Source organism: Neofelis nebulosa, chromosome 17, assembly GCF_028018385.1.
Source record: "Neofelis nebulosa isolate mNeoNeb1 chromosome 17, mNeoNeb1.pri, whole genome shotgun sequence".
NCBI lineage: Eukaryota > Metazoa > Chordata > Mammalia > Carnivora > Felidae > Neofelis > Neofelis nebulosa.
The window spans coordinates 20,568,252-20,591,795 of record NC_080798.1 but is presented as its reverse complement, the minus strand read 5'-3'; the positions used below and the strand labels follow the sequence as shown (position 1 = coordinate 20,591,795).

Genomic DNA, 23,544 nt, shown 5'->3' with positions numbered 1-23,544 from the left:
GGACTATTCTAGGGACTCAGGGAAGGAAACAGGTCTCTGTTTTCATGGGGCTTACATCCATTTTCTCAGTGAGATTTTTATTTTAGGATAATCACAGACTTACGGAAAAGTTAGCTTGACAGAGAAGTCTCTTTCAAAAACACGTGAGAATTAAGTTGCTGACTGGGTCGCTCCCCAGTACTTGAGCGTGTTTTTCCTAGAAACAAAGGTATTCTCAAAGATATTGACAATACAGCCAGAAAAATCAGAAAATTAACATTGACACATTGTGATCACGTAAGCCTCAGTCACCATTCAGGTTTGGCCACTCATCCCACCATTTCTTTATGGCAGAGGGTGTGGCTCGCCATTCCTTATTGTGCTTGGGCGATTACGTCTCCTTCTCCTTCAGCCTGGAATAGTTTCTCAAGTCTTCCCTTGACTTTCATGACCTTGACACCTTTGAAGACTATAGACCAGTCGTTTTGTAGACTGTCTCTCAATTGTAGTGGGTGTTTTTGGCATAAGATTCAGCTGATGCACCTGTGGCAGGGATACCTCAAAAGAGGATGCTGTGTTCAGCTTATCCCATCTTACCAGGTGACACAAAACTTTGATTTGTCCCATGACTGATGAATTGTATCCTTTGATTGCTTAATTAAGGTAGCATCTGCCAGGCTTCTCCACTGAAAGCTCCTCTTCACCTTGTAAATACTTTGTAGGCAGCTATCATGAAGCATAAATATATCATTCCTTTTTATTCATTAATTCATATTAGTATCGATTCCTATTTGAAACCCTGGAATCCACCATTTCTCCAAGTTGCCCTGGCTTTTTTTCATGGAGAGTGGCATTTTGAAACCAAGATCTGGGAGCTAGGGGTGTTTGTTTCTGTTGGGGTGTTACTGCACCCAGGCCCTTCCATGGACGGAGTTGAGGAGTATGTGTACATGTGCCTACGTATGTTTACATCTGTATTTTATATGTGTATTTTATATGTGTATTTTATATATGTGCCCTGCAGTTCCGTGCCACCCCAGGGACTATCGAAAGTGATGAAACGGAAGAATTCTCCTCAAAAGGAACTCCAGGAAGTAGCAACAGCTAACGAATTGATCAAAAACGATTTAAGCAATATAACAGAACCAGAATTTAGAATAACAGTCATAAAATTAATCGCTGGGCTTGAAAAAAGTATACAGGACAGCAGGGAATCTATTGCTATAGAGATCAAGGGACTAAGAAATAGTCATGAGGAGCTTAAAAATGCTATAAATGAGGTGCAAGGTAAAATGGAGGTGACTACAGCTCGGATTGAAGAGGCAGAGGAGAGAATAGGTGAATTAGAAGATAAAATTATGGAAAAAGAGGAAACTGAGAAAAAGAGATAAAAAAATCCAGGAGTATGAGGGGAAAATTAGAGAACTAAGTGATGCAATCAAACACAACAATATCCGTATAATAGGAATTCCAGAAGAGGAAGAGAGAGAGAATGGAGCTGAAGGTGTACTTGAACAAATCATAGCTGAGAACTTCCCTGATCGGGGGAAGGAAAAAGGCATTGAAATCCAAGAGGCACAGAGAACTCCCTTCAGACGTAACTTGAATCGATCTTCTGCACAACATACCATAGTGAAACTGGCAAAATACAAGGATAAAGAGAAAATTCTGAAAGCAGCTAAGGATAAACATATAAAGGGAGACCGATAAGACTAGTGACAGACCTATCTACTGAAACTTGGCTGGCCAGAAAGGAATGGCAGGAAATCTTCAATGTGATGAGCAGAAAAAATATGCAACCGAGAATCCTTTATCCAGCAAGTCTGTCATTCAGAATAGAAGGAGAGATAAAGGTCTTCCCAGACAAAAACTGAAGGAATACATCACCACTAAACCAGCCCTACAAGAGATCCTAAGGGGGATTCTGTGAGTGAAATGTTGCAAAGACCACAAAGTACCAGAGACATCACTACAAGCATGAAACCTACAGACATCACAATGACTCTAAACCCGTATCTTTCTGTAATAACACTGAATGTAAATGGACTAAATGCTCCAACCAAAAGACATAGGGTATCAGAATGGATAAAAAAACAAGACCTATTTATTTGCTGTCTACAAGAGACTCATTTTAGACCTGAGGACACCTTCAGATTGAAAGTGAGGGGATGGAGAACTATCTATCATGCTACTGGAAGTCAGAAGAAAGCTGGAGTAGCCATACTTAGACAAACTAGACTTTAAATTAAAGGCTGTAACAAGAGAGGAAGAAAGGCATTATATAATAATCACAGGGTCTATCCATCAGGAAGAGCTAACAATTAAAAATGTCTATGTGCCGAATACAGGAGCCCCCAAATATATAAAACAATCACAAACATAAGCAATCTTACTGATAAGAATGTGGTAATTGCAGGGAATTTTAATACTCCACTTAGAGTAATGGATAGATCATCTAGACATAGGATCAATAAAGAAACAAGGGCCCTGAATGATACATTGGATCAGATGGACTTGACAGATATATTTAAGCAACAGAATATACTTTTTTCTCGAGTGCACATGGAACATTCTCCCAGATAGATCACATACTGGGTCACAAAACAGCCCTTCGTAAGTATAAAAGAATTGAGATCATACCATGCACACTTTCAAACCACAATGCTATGAAGCTTGAAATGAACCACAGGAAAGTCTGGAAAACCTCCAAAAGCATGGAGGTTAAAGAACGCCCTACTAAAGAATGAACAGGTCAACCAGGCAATTAGAGAAGAAATGAAAAAATATATGGCAACAAATGAAAATACAAGAATCCAAATGCTTTGGGATGCAGCGAAGGCAGTCCTGAGAGGAAATTACATTGCAATCCAGGCCTATCTCAAGAAACAAGAAAAATCCCAAATAAAAAATCTAACAGCACACCTAAAAGAAATAGAAGCAGAATACCAAAGACACCCCAAACCCAGCAGAAGAAGAGAAATAATAAAGATCAGAGCAGAAATAAACAATATAGAATCTAAAAAAAAACTGTAGAGCAGATCAACGAAACCAAGAGTTGGTTTTTTGAAAAAATAAACAAAATGGTTAAACCTCTAGCCAGGCTTCTCAAAAAGAAAAGGGAGATGACCCAAATAGATAAAATCATGAATGAAAATGGAATTATTACAATCAATCCCTCAGAAATAACAAGCACTTATCAGAGAATACTAAGAAAAACTATATGCCAACAAATTGGACAACCTGGAAGAAATGGACAAATTCCTGAGCACCCACACACTTCCAAAACTCAAACAGGAAGAAATAGAAAACTTGAACAGACCCATAACCAGCGAAGAAATTGAATCAGTTACCAAAAATCTCCCACAAATAAGAGTCCAGGACCAGATGGCTTCCAAGGGGAATTCTACCAGACATTTAAAGCAGAGATAATACCTATCCTTCTCAAGCTGTTCCAAAAAATAGAAAGGGAAGGAAAATTTCCAGACTCATTCTGTGAAGCCAGCATTACTTTGATTCCTAAACCAGACAGAGACCCAGCAAAAAAGAACTACAGGCCAATATATATCCCTGATGAATATGGATGCAAAAATTCTCAGTAAGATACTAGCAAATCGAATTCAACAGCATATAAAAAGAATTATTCACCATGATCAAGTGGGATTCATTCCTGGGCTGCAGGGCTGGCTCAACATTTGCAAATCAATCAACGTGATACATCACATTAATAAAAGATAAGAACCATATGATCCTGTCAATCGGTGTAGAAAAAGCATTTGACAAAATTCAGCATACTTTCTTAATAAAAACCCTCGAGAAAGTCGGGATAGAAGGAACGTACTTAAACATCATAAAAGCCATTTATGAAAAGCCCACAGCTAATATCATCCTCAATGGGGAAAAACTGAGAGCTTTCTCCCTGAGATCAGGAACACAACAGGGATGTCCACTCTCACTGCTTGTTTAACATAGTGTTGGAAGTTCTAGCATCAGCAATCAGACAACAAAAGGAAATCAAAGGCATCAAAATTGGCAAAGATAAGTTAAGCTTTCACTTTTTGCAGATGACATGATATACATGGAAAATCTGATAGACTCCACCAAAAGTCTGCTAGAACTCATACATGAATTCAGCAAAATCTCAGCATACAAAATCAATGTACAGAAATCAGTTGCATTCTTGTACACTAATAATGAAGCGAGAGAAAGACAAATCAAGAAACTGATCCCATTCACAGTTGCACCAAGAAGCATAAAATACCTAGGAATAAACCTCACCAAAGATGTAAAAGATCTGTATGCTGAAAACTATAGAAAGCTTATGAAGGAAATTGAAGAAGATATAAAGAAATGGAAAAACATGCCGTGCTCATGGATTGGGAGAATAAATGTTAAAATGTCAATACTACCCAAAGCTATCTACACATTCAGTGCAATCCCAATAAAAATTGAACCAGCATTCTTCTTGAAGCTAGAACAAGCAATCCTAAAATTTGTATGGAACCACAAAAGACCCTGAATAGCCAAAGTAATTTTTGAAGAAGACCAAAGTGGGAGGCATCACAATCCCAGACTTTAGCCTCTACTACAAAGCTGTAATCATCAAGACAGCATGGTATTGGCACAAAAACAGACACACAGACCAATGGAATAGGATAGAAACCCCAGAACTAGACCACAAAAGTATGGCCAACTAATCTTTGACAAAGCAGGAAAGAATATCCAACGGAAAAAAGACAGTCTCTTTAACAAATGGTGCTGGGAGAACTGGACAGCAACATGTAGAAGGATGAAACTAGACCACTTTCTTACACCATTCACAAAAACAAACTCAAAATGGATAAAGGACCTGAATGTGAGACAGGAAACCATCAAAGCCCTAGAGGAGAAAGCAGGAAAAACCTCTGACCTCAGCCGCAGCAATTTTTTACTTGACACATCCCCAAAGGCGAGGGAATTAAAAGCAAAAATGAACTATTGGGACCTCATGAAGATAAAAAGCTTCTGCACTGCAAAGGAAACAATCAACAAAACTAAAAGGCAACTGGTGGAATGGGAAAAGATATTTGCAAATGACATATTGGACAAAGGGCTAGTATCCAAAATCTATAAAGAGCTCACCAAACTCCACACCCAAAAAACAATCCAGTGAAGAAATGGGCAGGAAACGTGAATAGATGCTTCTCTAAAGAAGACATCCAGATGGCCAACAGGCACGTGAAAAGATGCTCAATGTTGCTCCTCATCAGGGAAATACAAATCAAAACCACACTCAGATACCACCTCACGCCAGTCAGAGTGGCTAAAATGAACAAATCAGGAGACTATAGATGCTGGTGAGGATGTGGAGAAACGGGAACCCTCTTGCACTGTTGGTGGGAATGCAAACTGGTGCAGCCGCTCTGGAAAACAGTGTGGAGCTTCCTCAAAAAATTAAAAATAGACCTACGCTATGACCCAGCAATAGCACTGCTAGGAATTGACCCAAGGGATACAGGAGTGCTGATGCACAGGGGCACTTGTACCCCAATGTTTATAGCAGCACGTTCAACAGTAGCCAAATTATGGAAAGAGCCTAAAGGTCCATCAACTGATGAATGGATAAATAAATTGCGGTTTATATACACAATGGAGTACCACGTGGCAATGAGAAAGAATGAAATATGCCCTTTTGTAGCAACGTGGATAGAACTGGACAGTGTTACACTAAGTGAAATAAGTCATACAGAGAAAGATAGCATATGTTTTCATTATTATGTGGATCCTGAGAAACTTAACAGAAGACCGTGGGGGAGGGGAAGAAAAAAAAAAGGCTAGAGAGGGAGGGAGCCGAAATATAAGAGACTCTTAAAAACTGAGAACAAACTGAGGGTTGATGGGGGTGGGAGGGAGGGGTGGGTGAGTGATGGGTATTGAATTGAGGAGGGCACCTGTTGGGATGAGCACTGGGTGTTGTATGGAAACCAATTTGACAATAAATTTCATATTAAAAAAAAAAAGTGAGCATCTAGGAGAACTGGTCATTAGTATGTGTCGTTTTCGCCGTCTAGCTTTAGAAGTCTCAAAACACCACTTCTGTGTCGTTTACAGCTACCCACCCCCCAGGCTCATGAGAAGGGAATACAGAGCCCATCTGTCAATGGGACAGGTGTTAGTGTCACACTCTAAGAAGAGCACATGTGTTGGGGGACATGTTGTGGCCCTCTTCGAAAAATATAGTCCACCAAGTGGGGAAAGTAAATTATGTTCAGTTGTTAATAAGCCAGTAGAAGAATTATTTAAACTTTTTTTTATGTGATAAGGGTTGAAACAAGATTTTAAAAATGTAATACCCTCAAGGTTCAGTGTAAAACCCTATTCTATAATAATTTCATGTATTAAGGTTTTATAATAGTATGGTAAAAATTCTCCTTTGTGTCCTATTTTCTATTAATAGTACTTTCTAAGCTCTTTTATCACTTTTTATTTTGCAGATAAAAGTGTAAAATGTAATATGGATTCATTGAGAGGTTCACCTAAAAAATCTGAAATGAAACAACAGCGCATCTCTTTGAAAGATATAAATAAGGTTGTGTTTTTAAATATTCATTAGATACAAAGTTCATATAATGTTAATTTTAGAATAGTCTCCTTTGAAATCTAGGAACCAAAAATATATTTTCTAGTAAGAAATCCTTGGCTATGATAGTGATTTTTTTCAGGAAAAAATACGGTTTGTGAATTTGCTCTGTTTCTAAAGAACAAGGTAACTGCAGCTTCCTTCTTGTTCCTGGCCTCGTGGCTTCTGTACAGAATTGGGTGTTTATGCTCATTTAGCAAGGGTGTGAAAACCTGAGATTACGGGACATTCTAATAGTTAAGTAAGTCTAACCTGTCCTTCCAGTTCCTTTGAGAAGACAAGTGAAATAATTACAGGACATTTGAAATACTGAGTATCTGAAGTGCCAGCTGCTTGCTACTTGGACACTTTAATCTAGTGGTTATAGCAATGGCATAATCCCCCCAGTTTTCCAGTTCTTTGTCTTTCTGTGTCTGTGTTGCCTGAAAATTACCTGGGATGGTTGTTATGAGAGTAGTTCCCATGGAATTTTGGTTCCTTCCTTAAGAATATATATCTTGGGGCGCCTGGGTGGCTCAGTCGGTTGAGCGTCCGACTTCGGCTCAGGTCATGATCTCACAGTCTGTGATTTCGAGCCCTGCATCGGGTTCCGTGCTGACAGCTCGGAGCCTGGAGCCTGTTTTGGATGCTGTGTCTCCCTCTCTCTCTGACCCTCCCCCGTTCATGCTCTGTCTCTCTCTGTCTCAAAAATAAATAAACGTTAAAAAAAAAACTAAAAAATTGTTTAAAAAGAAAAGAATATATATCTTGCTTGCATACATATTCTTTTTTTTACAGTGTGCTGAATCTTCAGCGTACTGGCCAACGAAGAGGGGAATAACCATATACGCTGAGCCAGATACACCGGCAGCAAGGTATGATTTGAAAATTCAGTGTAATTGGATAGATACATAAGTGTAATACTGTCTTACACAGTGTTCTGTAAGATTGATGATAGGAAAGGAGCCAATTTCAATAAAGACTGGCCCTGGAAGTTTTGATTTACCTTTGTAGTTACTATCAGTGCTTTTCACTCTTTGTGTGGATCCAGATTTCCATCTGGCATCATTTGCCTTTTCCCTGAAGGGCCTCCTTCACTATTATCTTGTATTGTGAGTCTGCTGATAATGAATTCTTCTCAGCCTTTGTATGTCTGGAAAAATTATTTCAGCTTTGGTTTTGAAAAAAAGTATTTTTGCTAGGTATAGATTCTAGGTTGACAAATTTCCCCCCCTGTATTTTAAATCTTTTTTTTTTTTTTTTAACGTTTATTTTTGAGACAGAGAGAGACAGAGCATGAACGGGGGCGGGTCAGAGAGAGGGAGACACAGAATCTGAAACAGGCTCCAGGCTCTGAGCTGTCAGCACAGAGCCCGACGCGGGGCTCGAACTCACAGACTGCGAGATCGTGACCTGAGCCGAAGTCAGCCGCTTAACCGACTGAGCCACCCAGGCGCCCCCCCCCACCCCCACCCCTGTATTTTAAAGATACTGCTGTACTCTCTGCTTGCCGCATCATTCCCGTTGCAAATCCTCCTGTCACCTTTTTCGTCGTTCCTCTGTTTGCAACACGTCTTTTTCCTTTGACTGCTTTTGAGATTTTCTCTGTTTCTGGTTTAAGCAATTTAATTATGATGTGCATGAGTGTAGTTTCTCCTGTTTCTCATGTTCGGGGCTCATTACGGTTTTTCATTTGTAAGTTTCTGTCTTTCATCAGATTCGGAGCGTGTGCGGCTGCTATTCCACAGATAGTTTTTCTGCACCCACCCGTCTCTTTCTCCTCTCCTTTTGAGACCCTGATGAGACAAATGTCACACTTTTTGATACTGTCTAAGAGGTTCCTGAGACTCTGCTCATTTTTTTTCAACCTTTTTTTCTTGCTGTTCTTCAGGTTAATAATTCTTCTGATCTATCTTTAACTTAATTCAGTCTTCTTTTATCTCCATCCTGCTGAATTTCACCATCTGGTGAACTTTTAAATTTGATGTATTTTTCAGTTCTAAAATTTTCATTTGAAATTTTTTATAGTTTATATTTCTTTGCTGAGAACTTAAAAATATTTTAATAATGCTTATTTATTTTTGAGAGAGAGAGAGACAGAGACAGAAACAGAATGGGAGCAGGCGAGGGGCAGAGAGAGAGGGACACACAGAATCCGAAGCAGGCTCCAGGCTCGGAGCTGTCAGCACAGAGCCCGACGTGGGGCTTGAACTCATAGACAGTGAGATCATGACCTGAGCCAAAGTCAGATGCTTAACTGACTGAGCCACCCAGGCACCCCCCCTGCCTTTTTTAAATATATTTTTTTTAAAGTCTTTGCTGATAACTTTTATCGTTCCACGTAGGAGTGCTCACCCCTCCTTCTCTTATGGACCATGGTTATAATATATGACAATTCCCATTTCTGAGCCATCTTGGGGGTCATACCTACTGATAATCTTTTCCCTTGACAATTGATCTGGTTTTCCTGATTCTTTGTGTATTGTGTACTGTGTTCTGGATATTTTGGATATTACAGTGTGAGACTGATTTCTTTTTAAATTCTCTGGAGAATGTTGACCTTGTTGTTTTTGTTGTTTATTTTAGCAGGAAGTCAGCAACTCCCTTTGTTCAGGCCACAGATTCTGTCTCAGTTTCTGTGGGTGGTGACTGCTACTCTGTTTTCCATCTGTTCTGAATATGCTCAACTTGGGGCAAGCCCAGCTCATGTTGGGTCATAAATAGAAATGGGGAATGCCCTCCCTCTGGTACACTCTCTCTTTTTTTCTGGGATTTTCCTCACATTCACCATTTTCTAGATGCTCTCGAGGCCCTGTCCCTGGGCCTCTGTCCAGGTGGATTGCTTTTCATGGAGAAATGGCCATGCAGTTCTGTGTGTTTAAGGCCACTTATGGGGCAAAACAGCAGCAGAAACAGGAGAGGAAAAAGATGAAGGTTTCTCCTGCATCTTTGGACTACAGGTCCCGTTTCCCAGGTCCTCTAGAGGAAGTGGGAGGGGGTTTCCCCCCGGGGTTTTGGGTACTGGTGCTGCCTCTGCCACTGTAGCTGCCTGATTGGAACCGGCCTTGGGACAGGGTTGGGAGAGAAAAAGGGACAAGAGAAAATCAGTCGTGATTACCCTGTCTGGCGAATGGCTCCTTCTCTGGCTTGAAATAGAAGGTTTCTCTCAGTGTTTGGTGTTGACATCCACTGTGCAATTCCGCATCTCAGGCCAGCCTTGGGCCAGTGCCAGGAGATGGGAAGGTAAAAGCCCAGGGAGCTCTCCATGATTTTGGTGGTTTGCACGTTTTGACTTCTCTCCCCTGTGATTCTGTACTTCCTGTGGAGTTCCTGGCCTGTGGAGACACAGGCTGTGCGCCAGTGGGGCTTCATCCTTAGACGATGCTTAGGGCTAAGCAGCAGTTCGCACAGAAATAAATCTATGTATGTGGAACAACTCACTCCTCAGTGCTCCTTGGTGAGTTTTCTCCCCGAAAAGAAAGGCATTTTCAGGATTGCGGTTAATGGGCTCAGAGATTCTAATGAATGTTTTTTGGTTTCTAGCACTTTATGTCAGCAGCCAAGTAAGAAGCCACTCAGGTTGGCCGAGAAGAAAGAACACAATGAGAAGAATGGCTGTGTGAAGTATGAGTTTTTTCCTTGGTCTGCACTTTTTATCGAAGCAATTGTAATGCAATTATAAGCAGGAGGAATTTACATATAATTTTATTATTCAAACCTGTGATCCCACTTAGAAAATATACATGCACTGGCTGCATGTGTAACTAACTTTGAAGGGTTTTTTTCTTTTTTTCTTTTTTTCTTTTTTTTTTTTTTTGCCTCCCCTTCCTTGTCCTCTTGATGAAGTAAACTGTTTTAAGAAACAAATCAGATACGGTTGATCTTTGGGGCCGTCGATTTTATATGGATTAATGTTTGCTTTCTTCCCACTTCTCTGCGGTAAACAGGCCTTCCACCTGCTGGAGAAGCTACTCTTTTGCAGCATGGAACTGAGTTTTTGTGGGGTTTTTTGTCTTGCCAGATTCCCAGAGTATTCACCAAGTTAATAATAGAGTTGTGACTTCATTTTATACTTATTTACTCCACAAAACGTTTTCCTACCCGTTTTTACAATTTCTCACCACCCCAGCCTGAAAACACCCTTATATTCCAAGTAACTGGCTGCTCTGAAGCCACCAGAGTGACAAGGAATTTACGACCGTTCAGAAGTGGGTCAGGCGCACTGTATCCACTGATTGGCCTGGGATGCCTGGGGAGAGGGTGTTGACTGTGCCCGCCTCCCAGAGCCCACCCTTGGGCCCCGTAACACCCTCTCACCCAGCAGGACGCCCCACACAGCTCTGGGTCCGGGGCCTCCAAAGGCTGCCCCGGGGCCCACAGATGTGGGGGTGGCTGTTAGTGCCCCTGTGTTGGTGTCCTGAAAGCCATGGGCATCCCTCCACCCTGATACCTGCAAGCCATGGGTCGCACGTGGTGTTTTTCCCTGGGACAGGAGACCTTGAATTATCCGTGCTGCTCATTCCTTTGATTACATTAAATTGTAGTTAATAAATTAACCCTGAGATACTCTGTTGCCTTTTATTTTTGTATTGGAAGGTTGTATCTTCTCTTGGGCTAAATGCCCTTTACTTAGAACTCATTGATTAGACCTGTCAGTTATTCTGACAGTTCCTCCGCGTTCCAGGGAACCTTAAAGTGGTTTAAGATCACAGCAAAGAAGGGAGGAGGCAGCAGCAACAGGAGGTGACCTAGTGATCATGCAGTCTTTCTCCTTGTTCAGAACAAGTGCCCCTGGGATTGGCGACACTGTCCGTAGTCTGGGGGTCGGAATTCGGGGGCAAGCACGGTACCGGCATGGCCTCTGTGGCCTTCGTATCACAATAAACAGGGAAAAACAGGATAAGCAGTAATTTCACAGCTATGCCTTGGGATATACAAGTGACCCTTGAACAGACACGGGGTTAGGAGTGTCAACCACCCACACGGTTCAAAGTCTGTGTATAACTTTTGACTCCCCCGAACTCAACTGCACATAGCCTACTGTTGACCAGAAGCCTTACTGATAACACAGCCAGTTAACACGTATTTATTTGTAGGTTATCTGTGTTATATACTGTATTCTTACAGTAATGTAAAGCTAGAGAAAAGAAAATGTTAAAATCATCAGAGAAAATGCATTCTCATTAATGTACTGTAAGTAGTCCACGTAGAAGAGGATGTGCACAGTTCAAACCCAGGTTGCTTGGGGGCCAACTATATATTTCATTTTACTTCCGTCAAGGAAGATTTAAAATTGTAAGTCAGTCGAGGAAATAATAAATATAAATAAATATAAATATAAGTAAGTCAGTTGAGGAAATATAAATAAAACTTCTTTTCTTCAAATTGTCCTTTTAACTATTTTATAGACTACTGCAGTTTTTAAATCCTGATCCTTTGAGAACTGATGGAATCTCTGATCTTCAGAAGGTATTACAACCCTAAAAAAAAATTAAAAATCAAAACCAACTGTTTACTCTTTAAATCCCTCTCCTTCCTCGTCTGGATTTGAGACTAGAAGAGAAACCCCTTTAGGTGGGGGACTCTACCTGAGAACATCCCTTTAGAAATTCTCTAGTGAGTTACTACTGTTTTAGACGAATTGTTCCTTTTTTCATTTTAATTTAATTTTAATTTTGGGTTTTGATAAGCACATGTACCTAGGCTTTGACATTGCAGTCAGACCCTGGCATCTCCCTCCTTCCCTTAAAGTGGTTGACCTCGTGTGCCGGGGGTGGGGCATCTAATGGGCTGCTGTCTTAGCTGCAGAAGCTTCGGTCGGGGTCCCCGCAGCCGTTTGCTGTGCTCCGGAACAAGATCGAGCCTTGCTTGTCGGTTGACACGTCGCCACTTTCGGCTGACCTGAAAAAGGTAAAAATGCTCCTGAAGCCGCACTCACAAAGGAATACTGACCTGTTCTAACACAGGAGGATTTAAAAAAAAAAATTTTTTTAACGTTTATTTATTTTTGAGACAGAGAGAGAGCATGAATGGGGGAGGGACAGAGAGAGAGGGAGACACAGAATCGGAAGCAGGCTCCAGGCTCCGAGCCATCAGCCCAGAGCCCGACGCGGGGCTCGAACTCACGGACCGTGAGATCGTGACCTGAGCCGAAGTTGGATGCTTAACCGACTGAGCCACCCAGGCGCCCCAACACAGGAGGATTTTTAATAAACAGTTCCAAGGCTGCACTTGTATAATTTCTTTGCTTTTGAAATTCTCTCTTCAGCTTTTCTTTTTTATTACTGATGTCTCATTTATTCTATTTTTTTTTTTTTTTTTACATTTATTTATTTTTGAGAGACAGAGCCAGAGTGAGAGCAGGGGCGGGGCAGAGAGAGAAGGAGACACAGAATCTGAAGCAGCCTCCAGGCTCTGAGCTGTCAGCACAGAGCCCGACACGGGGCTCAAACTCATGAACTGTGAGATCATGACCTGAGCCGAAGTCGGACGCTCAGCCGACTGAGCCACCCAGGCACCCCTCAGTTATTCTGAAGTTCAGGTTATCTTCTTATAAGTGAAGAATTCTTTTGTGGAGAAACCACTGTATAACTCTTACTGCTTTTCTGAAATAAGTTTTCAAATGTGCCTCTGCAAAGGTGCTTAGAAGGGCAAGTTGCCAGGGCAGTTACAAGATTACTTCCAAGTGTTCTTTTCAGAACTGTTGTAGAGACCTGCCATCAATTGTATGTGTTTATCTATTTTCTTCTGGATTCAAAAAAAAAAAAAGGAAAAAAAGCTAAAACCAGGAGGAGGAATTAAAATAGGAGTGAAGCCTTTAGTGGCCTAGGGATTTCCACAGGCTTCCAGAAGATGGAGAACAGGCAGCGGAGTGTGGCTGACTAGCAGAGGAAGGAGCGAAGTGGGGGGTACTGAACTTCCCTCTTCCGCTTCCTGAGAATCCCCAGCCAGCCTCTCAGCAGGGAGCTTGGATGATCTAGAAGTGCCCTTCAGATGATGCTGTTTGGAATTCTTCCAGTAAAACTGCCTTCTTACTGCCCTGGCTTCCTGCAGGGCTGTGATGCTCCTGGGAGCGAGCTCTGCCCGGCCCATGTGTCTTCAGTCAGCTTTTAGTGCTCCTACTCCGTGCAAACACACATCCAGGATCCGTGGGCATTTGAAGAAAGCTCCCGCCTAAAAACAAAATGCTTTTTTTGAAAAGACCAAAAGGAACTCTGAAGGAAACAAACTGTAGGCAGTCAAGAAAATGTTACGGGGTGCCTGGGTAGCACCCAGTCTGTTAAGTGTCCGACTTCGCCTCAGGTCATGATCTTGCCATTCTAGAGTTGGAGCCCCGCGTCGGGCTCTGTGCTGACAGCTCAGAGCTTGGAGCCTGTTTCCGATTCTGTGTCTCCCTCTCTCTCTCTGCCCCTCCCTCGCTCGCGCTCTGTCTCTCTCTAAAAAAATACAGAAACATTAAAAATTTTAAAACAAACTTTGTAAGTGAAGGTGGTGTACTCAAGATTATTAGGAGGAGGAGGAGAAGCCATGTCGTTGCTCTGACAAGCTCCAAGCACCTGGTCAGTCCATGGAATGCCTGTTCGAACCTTTTGATTTGGAGCCCAGGAAAGCAAGTGCCTCATGGCAGGAGTTTGGTGCTGAGAAAAGATTCAGGGGGACTTGTCAAGTTAGGCATTAGAAAATACCAGATTGAGCAAACGTATAGTGGCTGTTGGGGGTGAAGTGAGCAAAGAGATGGGAGTTTTTGTGGTCTGTGCTTTATTTGTGGGGTTTCGGTTGTTGGTGTTTTGTAGGCTCTCCAAAGAAACAAGTTTCCGGGACCTAGCCACACTGAATCCTACTCTTGGCCTCCCATAGCGAGGGGCTGTGACGTGGTGGTCATTTCTCACTGCGGAAATGACCCTCTGCTGTACCTTCCGCCACTCCTTACGATTCTGCAAACGGGGGGCTGCTACAAGTCTTTACCAAGCCGAAATGGAGTAAGTTGGAGACAATTTTGTTTCACGGTAAAATGGCTTAAAAATTTATTTTTAAAGTTTTAAGTTTAACCTAACCTTTGGCGAAGTTTGCATTACATTACTCATTTGATTTCCATGAGAGGACAGGGACTTATCAGAGTCATTGACTCTGACAGTGAGTCTCACCTTGAAGTCCCATGATGGCCATTGGCTGCCAAGAGATTTCTGGCTTTTAGGGATGGATGTATAGCTTATAAACTTACTTCACTGATTAAATTCCTCTAACTGTCATGGTAACTGTGTGAGATGGGCCATGTATGCTTTTCACCGCTTCATGGATGAGAAAATTAGCCTCATGAAAAGTTACTGGTACAGATGCTGAACAGCTGAGAAGTTGACAAGAAATGGGATTAGAGTTTAGGTTTTCCTGTCATCTCGTCCCATATTCTTTTAATTATTTCTGAACACCCCCCACTGTTGTGTAATCTTTTGTTTTCCTGTATGCAGGAATCCGCAGGTGGTGGAAAGGAGAGAAATGGGGTGTGGGCATAGGGGATGGTGGGGTAGTGATACCTGCTCTCGGGGTCTGGGTGGTCAGGGGGACTCTGGCACGGAGCACCTCTGTCTCAGACCCGTCTCAGAGGCTGTGCTATGGATGGTTCCGTTACTCAGCAGAATGGTGAAAACTGGCAGTAAGAAAGGACCAGTCGTGCTTAGAAGAGATGCTCATTTTTCTGATTCTGCCACGTCATGTCATTTTAATGGTTTCCTTTTCTGTACTAAGTTATTATGTGTTGGTTTAAACATCTACATCCCTCAGTTAGTGGTTGACCCCTATGGATGAGATGTTGATTGTTCTCGAATAGAACCCTGGCTGGTCAGAAATTATGTCCGGGTCTTGCCTCTCATTCCTTCTGCTTTTTCCACGTCTCCATGGCCAGCCTGCTTTCACACCTGCCGCCCGGAAGCTGGCCCCCACTGGAGCTACATAAAGGAAAGGGGAGAATTGTTCTTGTCTTCGGCAAATTGACGCCGTATGTCCAGGAGGGTGTTGGGCAGGCGGTGCACCTTCAGGAGAGAACTATGGGATGGTGGAGGTCAGGGGTCACACGCTGCTATAGCAAACTTAATACCCTAAGGAAGAGATGTTAACCTTTTCAAGGCCCCCTTCAGGGGGCAGTTAGTTCCCTGGTACTTAGGAGCAGGAGCTCTGGGGCCAGACCGCCTGGGTTCAGATCCTATTGCTACCACGTATTAGCTGTGCAGCCTTGGACAACTAACTTTACCTCTCTGTGCCTCAGACTCCTCATCTGAGAAATGAGGTAATAGTAGGTCGTACCCTGTAAGTGTTTTAAAGAAAAAACGAAATACTTGTGACATGCTTAGTGTAAGCCCTAGGAAAATCAGAGTCAATGTGTCTAAGTCTGTTTTAATCATATCTTTTCTGACCTACATGACAATGGAGAGAGCAAAAAAATTTACGTATTGCTTACTCTGTAGAAAGAGATGTTCTGCATGCTGTGCATATACTCTGTTCAATTCCTAACTTTTGTCCAAGATTATGTGAATTTGTTTGTCTTCGCAGCCTCTGGCAGTCATCGTGTGCCCTGGGTGGAAAAAGGCCCAGTTTATTTTTGAATTACTGGGGGACTATGGCATGTCCCCCAGGCCTCTTCACCCAGTGCTGTTAACAATCGGACTCCACAAAGATGAAGCCAAAAACATGAAGCTTCCAAGGGCCTGTAAGCATCCTCTTCAAGCTGTTTGGTTTTCCCTGCAGAGCACAGCGGAGCCCTGCCAGGCAGGCGTGTGTGATGATGCAGCCACAGTCATCACCGGTCCAGACCGCACTGTGGGTTACGGGTGGGCCTGGAGGGCGAAGGCGCTCTTGGCTTACAGCCGTTTCACTGAAAAATGACATGATTTCATTCACTTATCAACTGTTTATCGACTATCTCCTGTTAGATGTTGACTAAACTCCCACCCCCTGCCCTCGAGGAGCACGAAACCTGGTGGGTGCCCAGGTATTTAACTAGATACAGACAGGTGTTAGCCTGGACGGGCGGGCCGCACCCACGTGAGCAAGAAAACCCAAGGTTTTGTGTCCTTAGACGGCAGTTCTACGAAGCGTGTGGCATCTTAGCGAAGGAAATGTGGGAAAAACCTGTGAAAAATCTGAAGTGTTAATTTTTCTTAAACGTAGGTGATATAATTGTGACGACACCGCACAGCCTCCTGAGACTTCTCCAGTATCAGAGCTTGTTATTTCTCAGACTCTGTCACCTCATTTTGGATGAGGTGGAAGTATTATTCTTTGAAGCTAACGAAGAAGTAAGTACGGTGTCCATCGAGACGTCGTTATCACTTGGAAATAGATATATATATGATGAAAGCCTCACCTGCTTTTAGGAATCTGGAAAAGCATCTAGTTGGGGAGGAAGCCAGTTCATCTAAAAAAGTTTTCCCTTTAGAACTTTGATCACTGTGAAGAAAGAAAATTTGTCTGAAATTGTCTTCCCAAATTTTAAAATTCTCTTTGAAGAGCAAAAATTCTTTTCCAGAGAGGGTTTTCTAAAATACTGATATTTTTGCGATTATGGAAGCAATACGTTTTATTTTAGAAAACTTGGGATGCAGAGAAGAGTACTTGAAAAACCCCAGCGTCCGTAGTCGGGACACTCAGAGCAATGACTCTTATTGTTTGGGAGTAATTCCTGTGTCAGTACGTACAACTAACAACATCAGGCCTTATTTTATGGCTAGTTTATAACTTGCATTTTCCAGTAAGCAGCATCATGAGTATTATTAGTAATTATTCTACCGCACGATTGTTCACTGGACATAGGGAGTCCTGTGGGTGTAACATAATTTTTTAAATGGTCTTATTTTTGGACATTTGGCAGTGTGTGTGTGTGTGTGTGTGTGTGTGTCTAAAGAACATACATCTTTCTTGCGTGTTTCCCTTAGGATAAATTCCTAGGAAGGGGATTAATGGATCAAAGACTCTGAATTCTTATAAGAAGGCATTTCTGGGGCACAGCATAACACGATGACCACAGGCATTTCATTTGGGAGCAAGGACACCCCCAGGTTCAAGTCTGGGCTTTGTTACTTGCTGACTGTATGGCCTGTGCAGGGTTTCTGAATGCCTCTAAAGCCTCAGTTCTTATTTGCAAAACTAATATCCAGAATACTGCATCATATAGTTGCCTTTCTGAAAGCAGAGACGGATTTACGCTCCCATGGACAATGCACCACCACACCACATGCCCTGCGGCCCCCGGCAGTGGTCCGGCTTGGTCCGGCTTTCATTTCCAGTCTCCTCGTTACATATGGTGTCTCGTGAGCATAATCTGTACTTCCTGGCTGACTTGTATACCGGCCACTCCTACTGTTCTTCTGTGAACTGCTTGTTCATTTTCTCTGCTTATTTTCTGTCGGCAGGATCACCTTTTTCTAGTCCATTCGTAGAACTTTTTATGTAAGGATATTAATTCTTGGTTGCATATGTCACACGTGTTTTACCCAGATACCGTTTGTGTTTTGATTTTGTTTATACTTAACATTCTCTCCTTTGTAGTTTTCTTCTTTTCTTTGGAAAGGCCTTCTCCACTCTGAGAACAGAAAGTGTGCAATTCTTTACCACTTATGTTCCTGTCAACTAACTATTATTCCCTTTTGAAATAAAAATGAAATTAATTATACTCACTTTTTTAGATGTTCGCTATATTAGATAACTTTAAAAAAAACATTGACGTTGAAGAAAGGGAATCTGCACCACATCAGATTGTTGCTGTTGGAGTTCATTGGAGCAGACATATAGAACAGTTGATGAAAGAGTTCATGAATGACCCCTACGTTGTGGTCACGGCCATGGAAGAGGCTGCTCTCTATGGCAGCGTCCAGCAGGTGCGGGCTCGTGGGCGTGGGGTGAGGGCGGTCAAGGGCTGAGGAACACAAGCAGGTAGCCTCCATTTCATGGCTTAATAAAGTAAAATTTTGCAGCTTTCATCTACACGAGTCTATAATCGTGTATTTAGATTTATATTGTCGTTCTATACGTTCTTTTCTGTTAAAATCCTAACTTAGCGATGAAAAGTGAAGCTGGGGCACCTGGAATGTGTTTAAAACCACAGTTTCTGCCTTTCGTTACCAGGTAGTGCACCTTTGCCTGGAATGTGAAAAAACCTCTACTTTACTCCAGACTCTAGATTTCATTCCAAGTCAAGCACAAAAGACCTTGATCTTCACCAGTTCTGTAGCTGAAACAGAAATCGTGTGTAAGGTGAGCCTTCCACACATAAAATGTCTGTATTTTTTGTTTGAACCATGATTGAATCTCAAAATCATCAGAGAATTACCAGGTAGTTAAATATTTGCCAGGGGAATAAAACTGTACAAGTTTATCAGAGGAGGAGGTGGCTGGTGCTGCAGAGAATAGACAGCAGTGAGAAAGGACAGTGGTGGGGGGGGTGGTGGTGCTGGGGGTGGCCTGGAGGGAGGAGCTAAGTAGGTGGGACCATCCTTGCCGTGGAAGCAGACATTCCCCAAGGAGGGTGCTTTGTGCTTTGTCGTTAAAAGGATCTCATTCACGAAGAAACGCCAGCGTCTTCTGTAGCCTCTGTTTAAAAAACCGGAGACAATAACACCAAGAGATCGCATCATATGGCTAGAAAAGCCAAATAAATTGTCTACAGATTTATTTAATTAATCTAATTCTACATAAATTAATACTAAAATGTGTAAATGAAGCCAAATACAAATTAAAATACAAGAATCAGTATATCCGCCTTTCAGCAATGATGAACTGGAGGTCTTGTGAAAAGATGTGACATGTGTTGGCACATAAATTTTGGTGTGTGTGTATACATGTATATCCACGTGTATAAATACACACATCTATATATGCGCGCATTACTTAAAAGGAAGGAAAATGGTTTTAGCAAGATAATGTTTGTTTCACTTGAGCAAGCTTTTAGATACAAACTGTAGAATTTTGGAAATACATTTGTTTAAACTTACGATCATCTTGTTCTTACAATTAGTGGATCGATGAGATAATCCCCTCACAGATAATTTTAAATGTTTTATACTGGTAATTATTGATGGAACAGTTAACTTTAAGCTTATGTTCCTGACTGTGAACTGGCTTATTTGGTTTCATCTTTAGGTAGTAGAAAGCAGTTCAATATTTTGCTTGAAAATGCATAAAGAAACGGTTTTTAATTTAAAAAGTGTTTTAGAACAGTGGAAGAAGAAGTTAAGTTCTGGCTCTCACGTTGTATTAGGTAAGTGTTTTAATTTCTACTTCTGTTTAGAGAAGGCTGCTGAGCCAATGGGAATCATGTCTTCAGCTTATTTGAATATCTTGTCTCCAAATTTCTCATCACTTCGCAGATCTCCTGAGAATTTATTAGTAACGTCAGTCCCAAAATGAAAGTTAAACTCCACTAAGATTTTGGTGTTGAGGCAAATGCGGGGGCCCCCGGAGCACTCGTGGCAGAAGGCAGCAGCCCTTAGCGCAGACCTTGTCCCTGGGGCTGCAGGTTGAGGGCCACCATCTCCTTTGTGTGTGTGTATGCACGCCTCTGACGCAATCTATCACAGATGGTTGTGAACAATGACGTTAGAGATCTGAAAGTCAAACTGTAAGATAAGTGAAAAATAGATGGGCAGCCTAGATTTGTAATAGAAAGGGGCATTTTCCAAGCTAAAGTTAGGGAGATGACTTTTCTCTAGAATGTGATCGCGGGGCTGTGACATTTTGGTGGGGGTGGGGGGGAGTTTGTTGGCACCTACACAGTGAAGTGCGGTAGAGACACGTGTTGAGGTACGATTACAGAGTTGCTGTGTAGCATCAGTGCAGGGAGCTATGCCTCATCTGTGGTTGTCTGATCCTTGTCTCCAGCCTTAACTGACGACTGCATACCGCTCTTGACCATCACCGATGCCACGTGCGTGATTCACTTCAGCTTCCCTTCCTCACCAAAGATTTTTGGTGGGCGTCTGTATTGCATGTCTGACCATTTTCAGAGTCCAACCGAGCAGGTTTGATTAATTTTCGTTATCTCTAAATATTCCCCTGGCATTTTCTGTGCAATGAGAAATGCAGAGTCCGCGGGGTTTTATCAGTTAGACTGGGATGGACGACCTGCTTCCTTTATTCGCCCCCGATTTTAAGGGTTCTCCTGCAGAACAGGGAGATAAGAAAACCAAATCTGTCTTGCTGCTGACGGAGAGAAATGCGTGCCATGCGGTCGGGGTCCTGCGCTACCTGGAGCGAGCCGATGCCAAGATTCCCGTGGAGCTGTATGAGTTTACTGCGGGGGTTCTGGAAGCCAAAGAAGATAAGAAAGCCCGAAGGCCTCTTTGTCCGTGTCTTAAGTCTTTTGGTTTTTGCAAGTAAGCCAGTCATTTGTTTAAAACCTTGAAATGTACAGTAAAGTGCACAGTGATATACTTTTACTGCTGGAAGACCTTTACATATGTACGCACAGTATACACCGCCACCCAGTCCCAGAGGTTCTCCCCGTGTTCCTTCCCAATCTGCCCTCCCCTGGAGGTAACTGCCCCTAAATATCTGTCAACATTGATTAATTTTGCTCGTTTCCCAACTTTATGTAAATGGAATTGTACGTTCAGCTTACTATCTGCAACATTCATCTCTGTTCCTGTGTGTATTGGGTGGATTTATTTATCTGTTGATTTAATGGCTCGATACTCTATTGTATGAATATATCACAATGTATACATCCATTTTCCTGTTGATGGGAGAGCAGTTGTTTCCAGCTTTTGGCTATTATGTATGAAACTCCCCTGAACACTCTTGCACATGTCCCTTTGTGGAAACACGCACCCATTTCTCTTGGGTGTAGACTTTGGGATTGCTGGGTCATGGGGTGAGCGCCTGTCTAACCTTCCCAAGGCGTGTGACGGGTTCATGACCCCGTCAGCAGTGTGTGGGAGAGCAGAGTTTCTCCATATCCTCACCGACAACATGGTGTTGGCGGGGGTGGTGGTTTCCATTTGTATTTCCCTAGTAATTTATGATGTGGAGTGTCTTTTCATATGCTTGTGGGACATTTGACCGTCCTTTTCTTGTGAAGCGTCTGTTCAGTTCTTTTGCCCATTAAAAAAAATGTTTATTTATTTGGTGGGGGAGATGGGCAGAGAGAGAGAGGGAGAAAGAGAGAATCCCAAGCAGGCTGCACACTCAGTGCAGAGCCCAGCCCATGGCTTGATCCCTCAAATCACGAGAGCATGACCTGAGCCAAAATCAAGAGTCCGAGGCTTAGCCAGCTAGAGCCACCCAAGCGCCCCTCTTTTGCCAATTTTTTAAATTGGGTGTTGTTCTTTTTCTTATTGCTTTGTAGGAGTAGTTTATTTATTCGACATATAACTACTTTGTCAGATATATGCCTTGAGATCTTCTCCCAGTTCATGGCTTGCCTTTTCACTGTGCTTTTAAATTTTTATTTACTACTTTTAATTAATTAACTAATTAATTAATTATGAGAGCAAGGGAGGGGCAGAGAGAACAAGGGACAGAGAGAATCCCAAGAGCCAGAGGTGGGGCTTGAACTCCCTAACCATGAGATGATGACCTCAGCCAAAATCAAGAGTCAGATATTTAACCGACTGAGCCACTCAGGTGCCCGCCTTTTCATTGTAAGTCTTTTGGTGAGCAGACCTTTTTAATTTTGATGAACTATTTCATGGTTACTATTGTTTAGTGTCCTTATGTAAGAAATATTTGCCTGTCTCTAGGTCATGAAGACATTCTTCTGTATTTTCTTCTAGAAGCTTTATGGATGGTTTCACACTTAGGTATATAATCTAGAGTGAGAATTTTTGTTTAAAGTGTGAGGTACGGGGCAAGGGTTACTTTTTTCCACGTGGGTAATCATTTGCTCCAGTGGCCTTTATTTAAAACATCAATGTGTTGTCGCTCAGTTGGTGCTTTTGACATAAACCAGATGATAGCATACGTGGTCCGTTTGTGGACTGTGTTACATTGGTCTCTTTGTTCTTACACCGGTACCACGCTTTCTTAAGTACTGTAGCTTATACTTTAGCAAGCCTTGGAACCTGGTATGCAAATTCTCCAACTTTGCTCTTCGTCAAGGTTGTTTTGACTTTTAAGTCCGCTCCATCTCCACATACATTTTGGAATAGGCTTGTCAGTTTCTTCGGAAACATTGTCTGAATTTTGATAGCATGTGTGTTGACACTATAAATCAATTTGGAGAGGATGGTTATCTTAACAGTCACGGGAGCCTTCTCCCTGATCCGGACATGATGCCAGTGCTTGATCTGTGATCACTGGGACTGGGTAGGAGGAGTCTAGTATCTATCAGATAACTATTGACATTAACTTTTTTGAATTATGGTACGTTAAACAGGTTATTAGTGGCAGTTTCTTCTATTATGCCTTTAAACAGAATATTGACTTTTGAAACAGAAGCTCTGTTTTCTCAGTTTGGGTTACAGAGTGACTTCTGGTTTAGAGGTTATTAGTAGCCTTTGTTGTGGGTTGTGGGGATGAATTTCTGATTTCAGGGTCTTTGTTTCAGAAGTACGTTTTGTTCATTTACAGACTGTCTAGAGAAGTAATGAAGTAACTCTTGAAGTTTATTTAGTGTTAATTAAATTTTAGGACCCCTTTTCGGTAATGTGCATGTTGTTAGTGTCTAAAGTATTTAAAATGGTTACTTAACTTTAAAGTATTTGGGATAAAAGTTCTCTGATTTCAATTACAGATTAATTTTCCTGAAGAATACTTTAAAATACATTAAAATTACTGTTTTCTTGTTTGTTTTTAAAACCCAGTTACTTTTTTTTTTTTCAGAGATAAAAGGATCTGTCCTGATCGACACCATATTAATCCAGAAATAGACATGCCAAGGAAATTATCCAACCAAACTCTACCAACATTTGGATACATCAAAGTAAGTTTTGCTGAAGATCCTTTTGTCCAGTAATTAATGACCATTTTAATGAACATATTCCATT

The 23,544-nt window shown here is 42.0% G+C and overlaps 1 protein-coding gene across 4 annotated transcripts in view; it reads left to right on the top strand.

Moving 5' to 3' along the window:
• TDRD12 (tudor domain containing 12) overlaps positions 1-23,544 on the top strand; it is a 73,542-nt gene that overhangs the window by 25,184 nt on the left and 24,814 nt on the right. For all 4 annotated transcript variants that reach the window (XR_009255627.1, XM_058706378.1, XM_058706380.1 and 1 more), the window contains exons 9-22: positions 6,450-6,544; positions 7,373-7,449; positions 10,118-10,198; positions 11,983-12,043; positions 12,377-12,484; positions 14,368-14,553; positions 16,118-16,274; positions 16,736-16,863; positions 18,250-18,441; positions 18,689-18,817; positions 19,703-19,820; positions 20,441-20,580; positions 20,714-20,934; positions 23,381-23,480. Coding sequence is in view for 3 of the 4 variants with exons in the window: in XM_058706378.1 (XP_058562361.1) it covers positions 6,450-6,544; positions 7,373-7,449; positions 10,118-10,198; positions 11,983-12,043; positions 12,377-12,484; positions 14,368-14,553; positions 16,118-16,274; positions 16,736-16,863; positions 18,250-18,441; positions 18,689-18,817; positions 19,703-19,820; positions 20,441-20,580; positions 20,714-20,934; positions 23,381-23,480 (1,793 nt within the window). In the remaining variant the exon portion in view is untranslated. The remainder of the gene's footprint in view (positions 1-6,449; positions 6,545-7,372; positions 7,450-10,117; positions 10,199-11,982; positions 12,044-12,376; positions 12,485-14,367; positions 14,554-16,117; positions 16,275-16,735; positions 16,864-18,249; positions 18,442-18,688; positions 18,818-19,702; positions 19,821-20,440; positions 20,581-20,713; positions 20,935-23,380; positions 23,481-23,544) is intronic.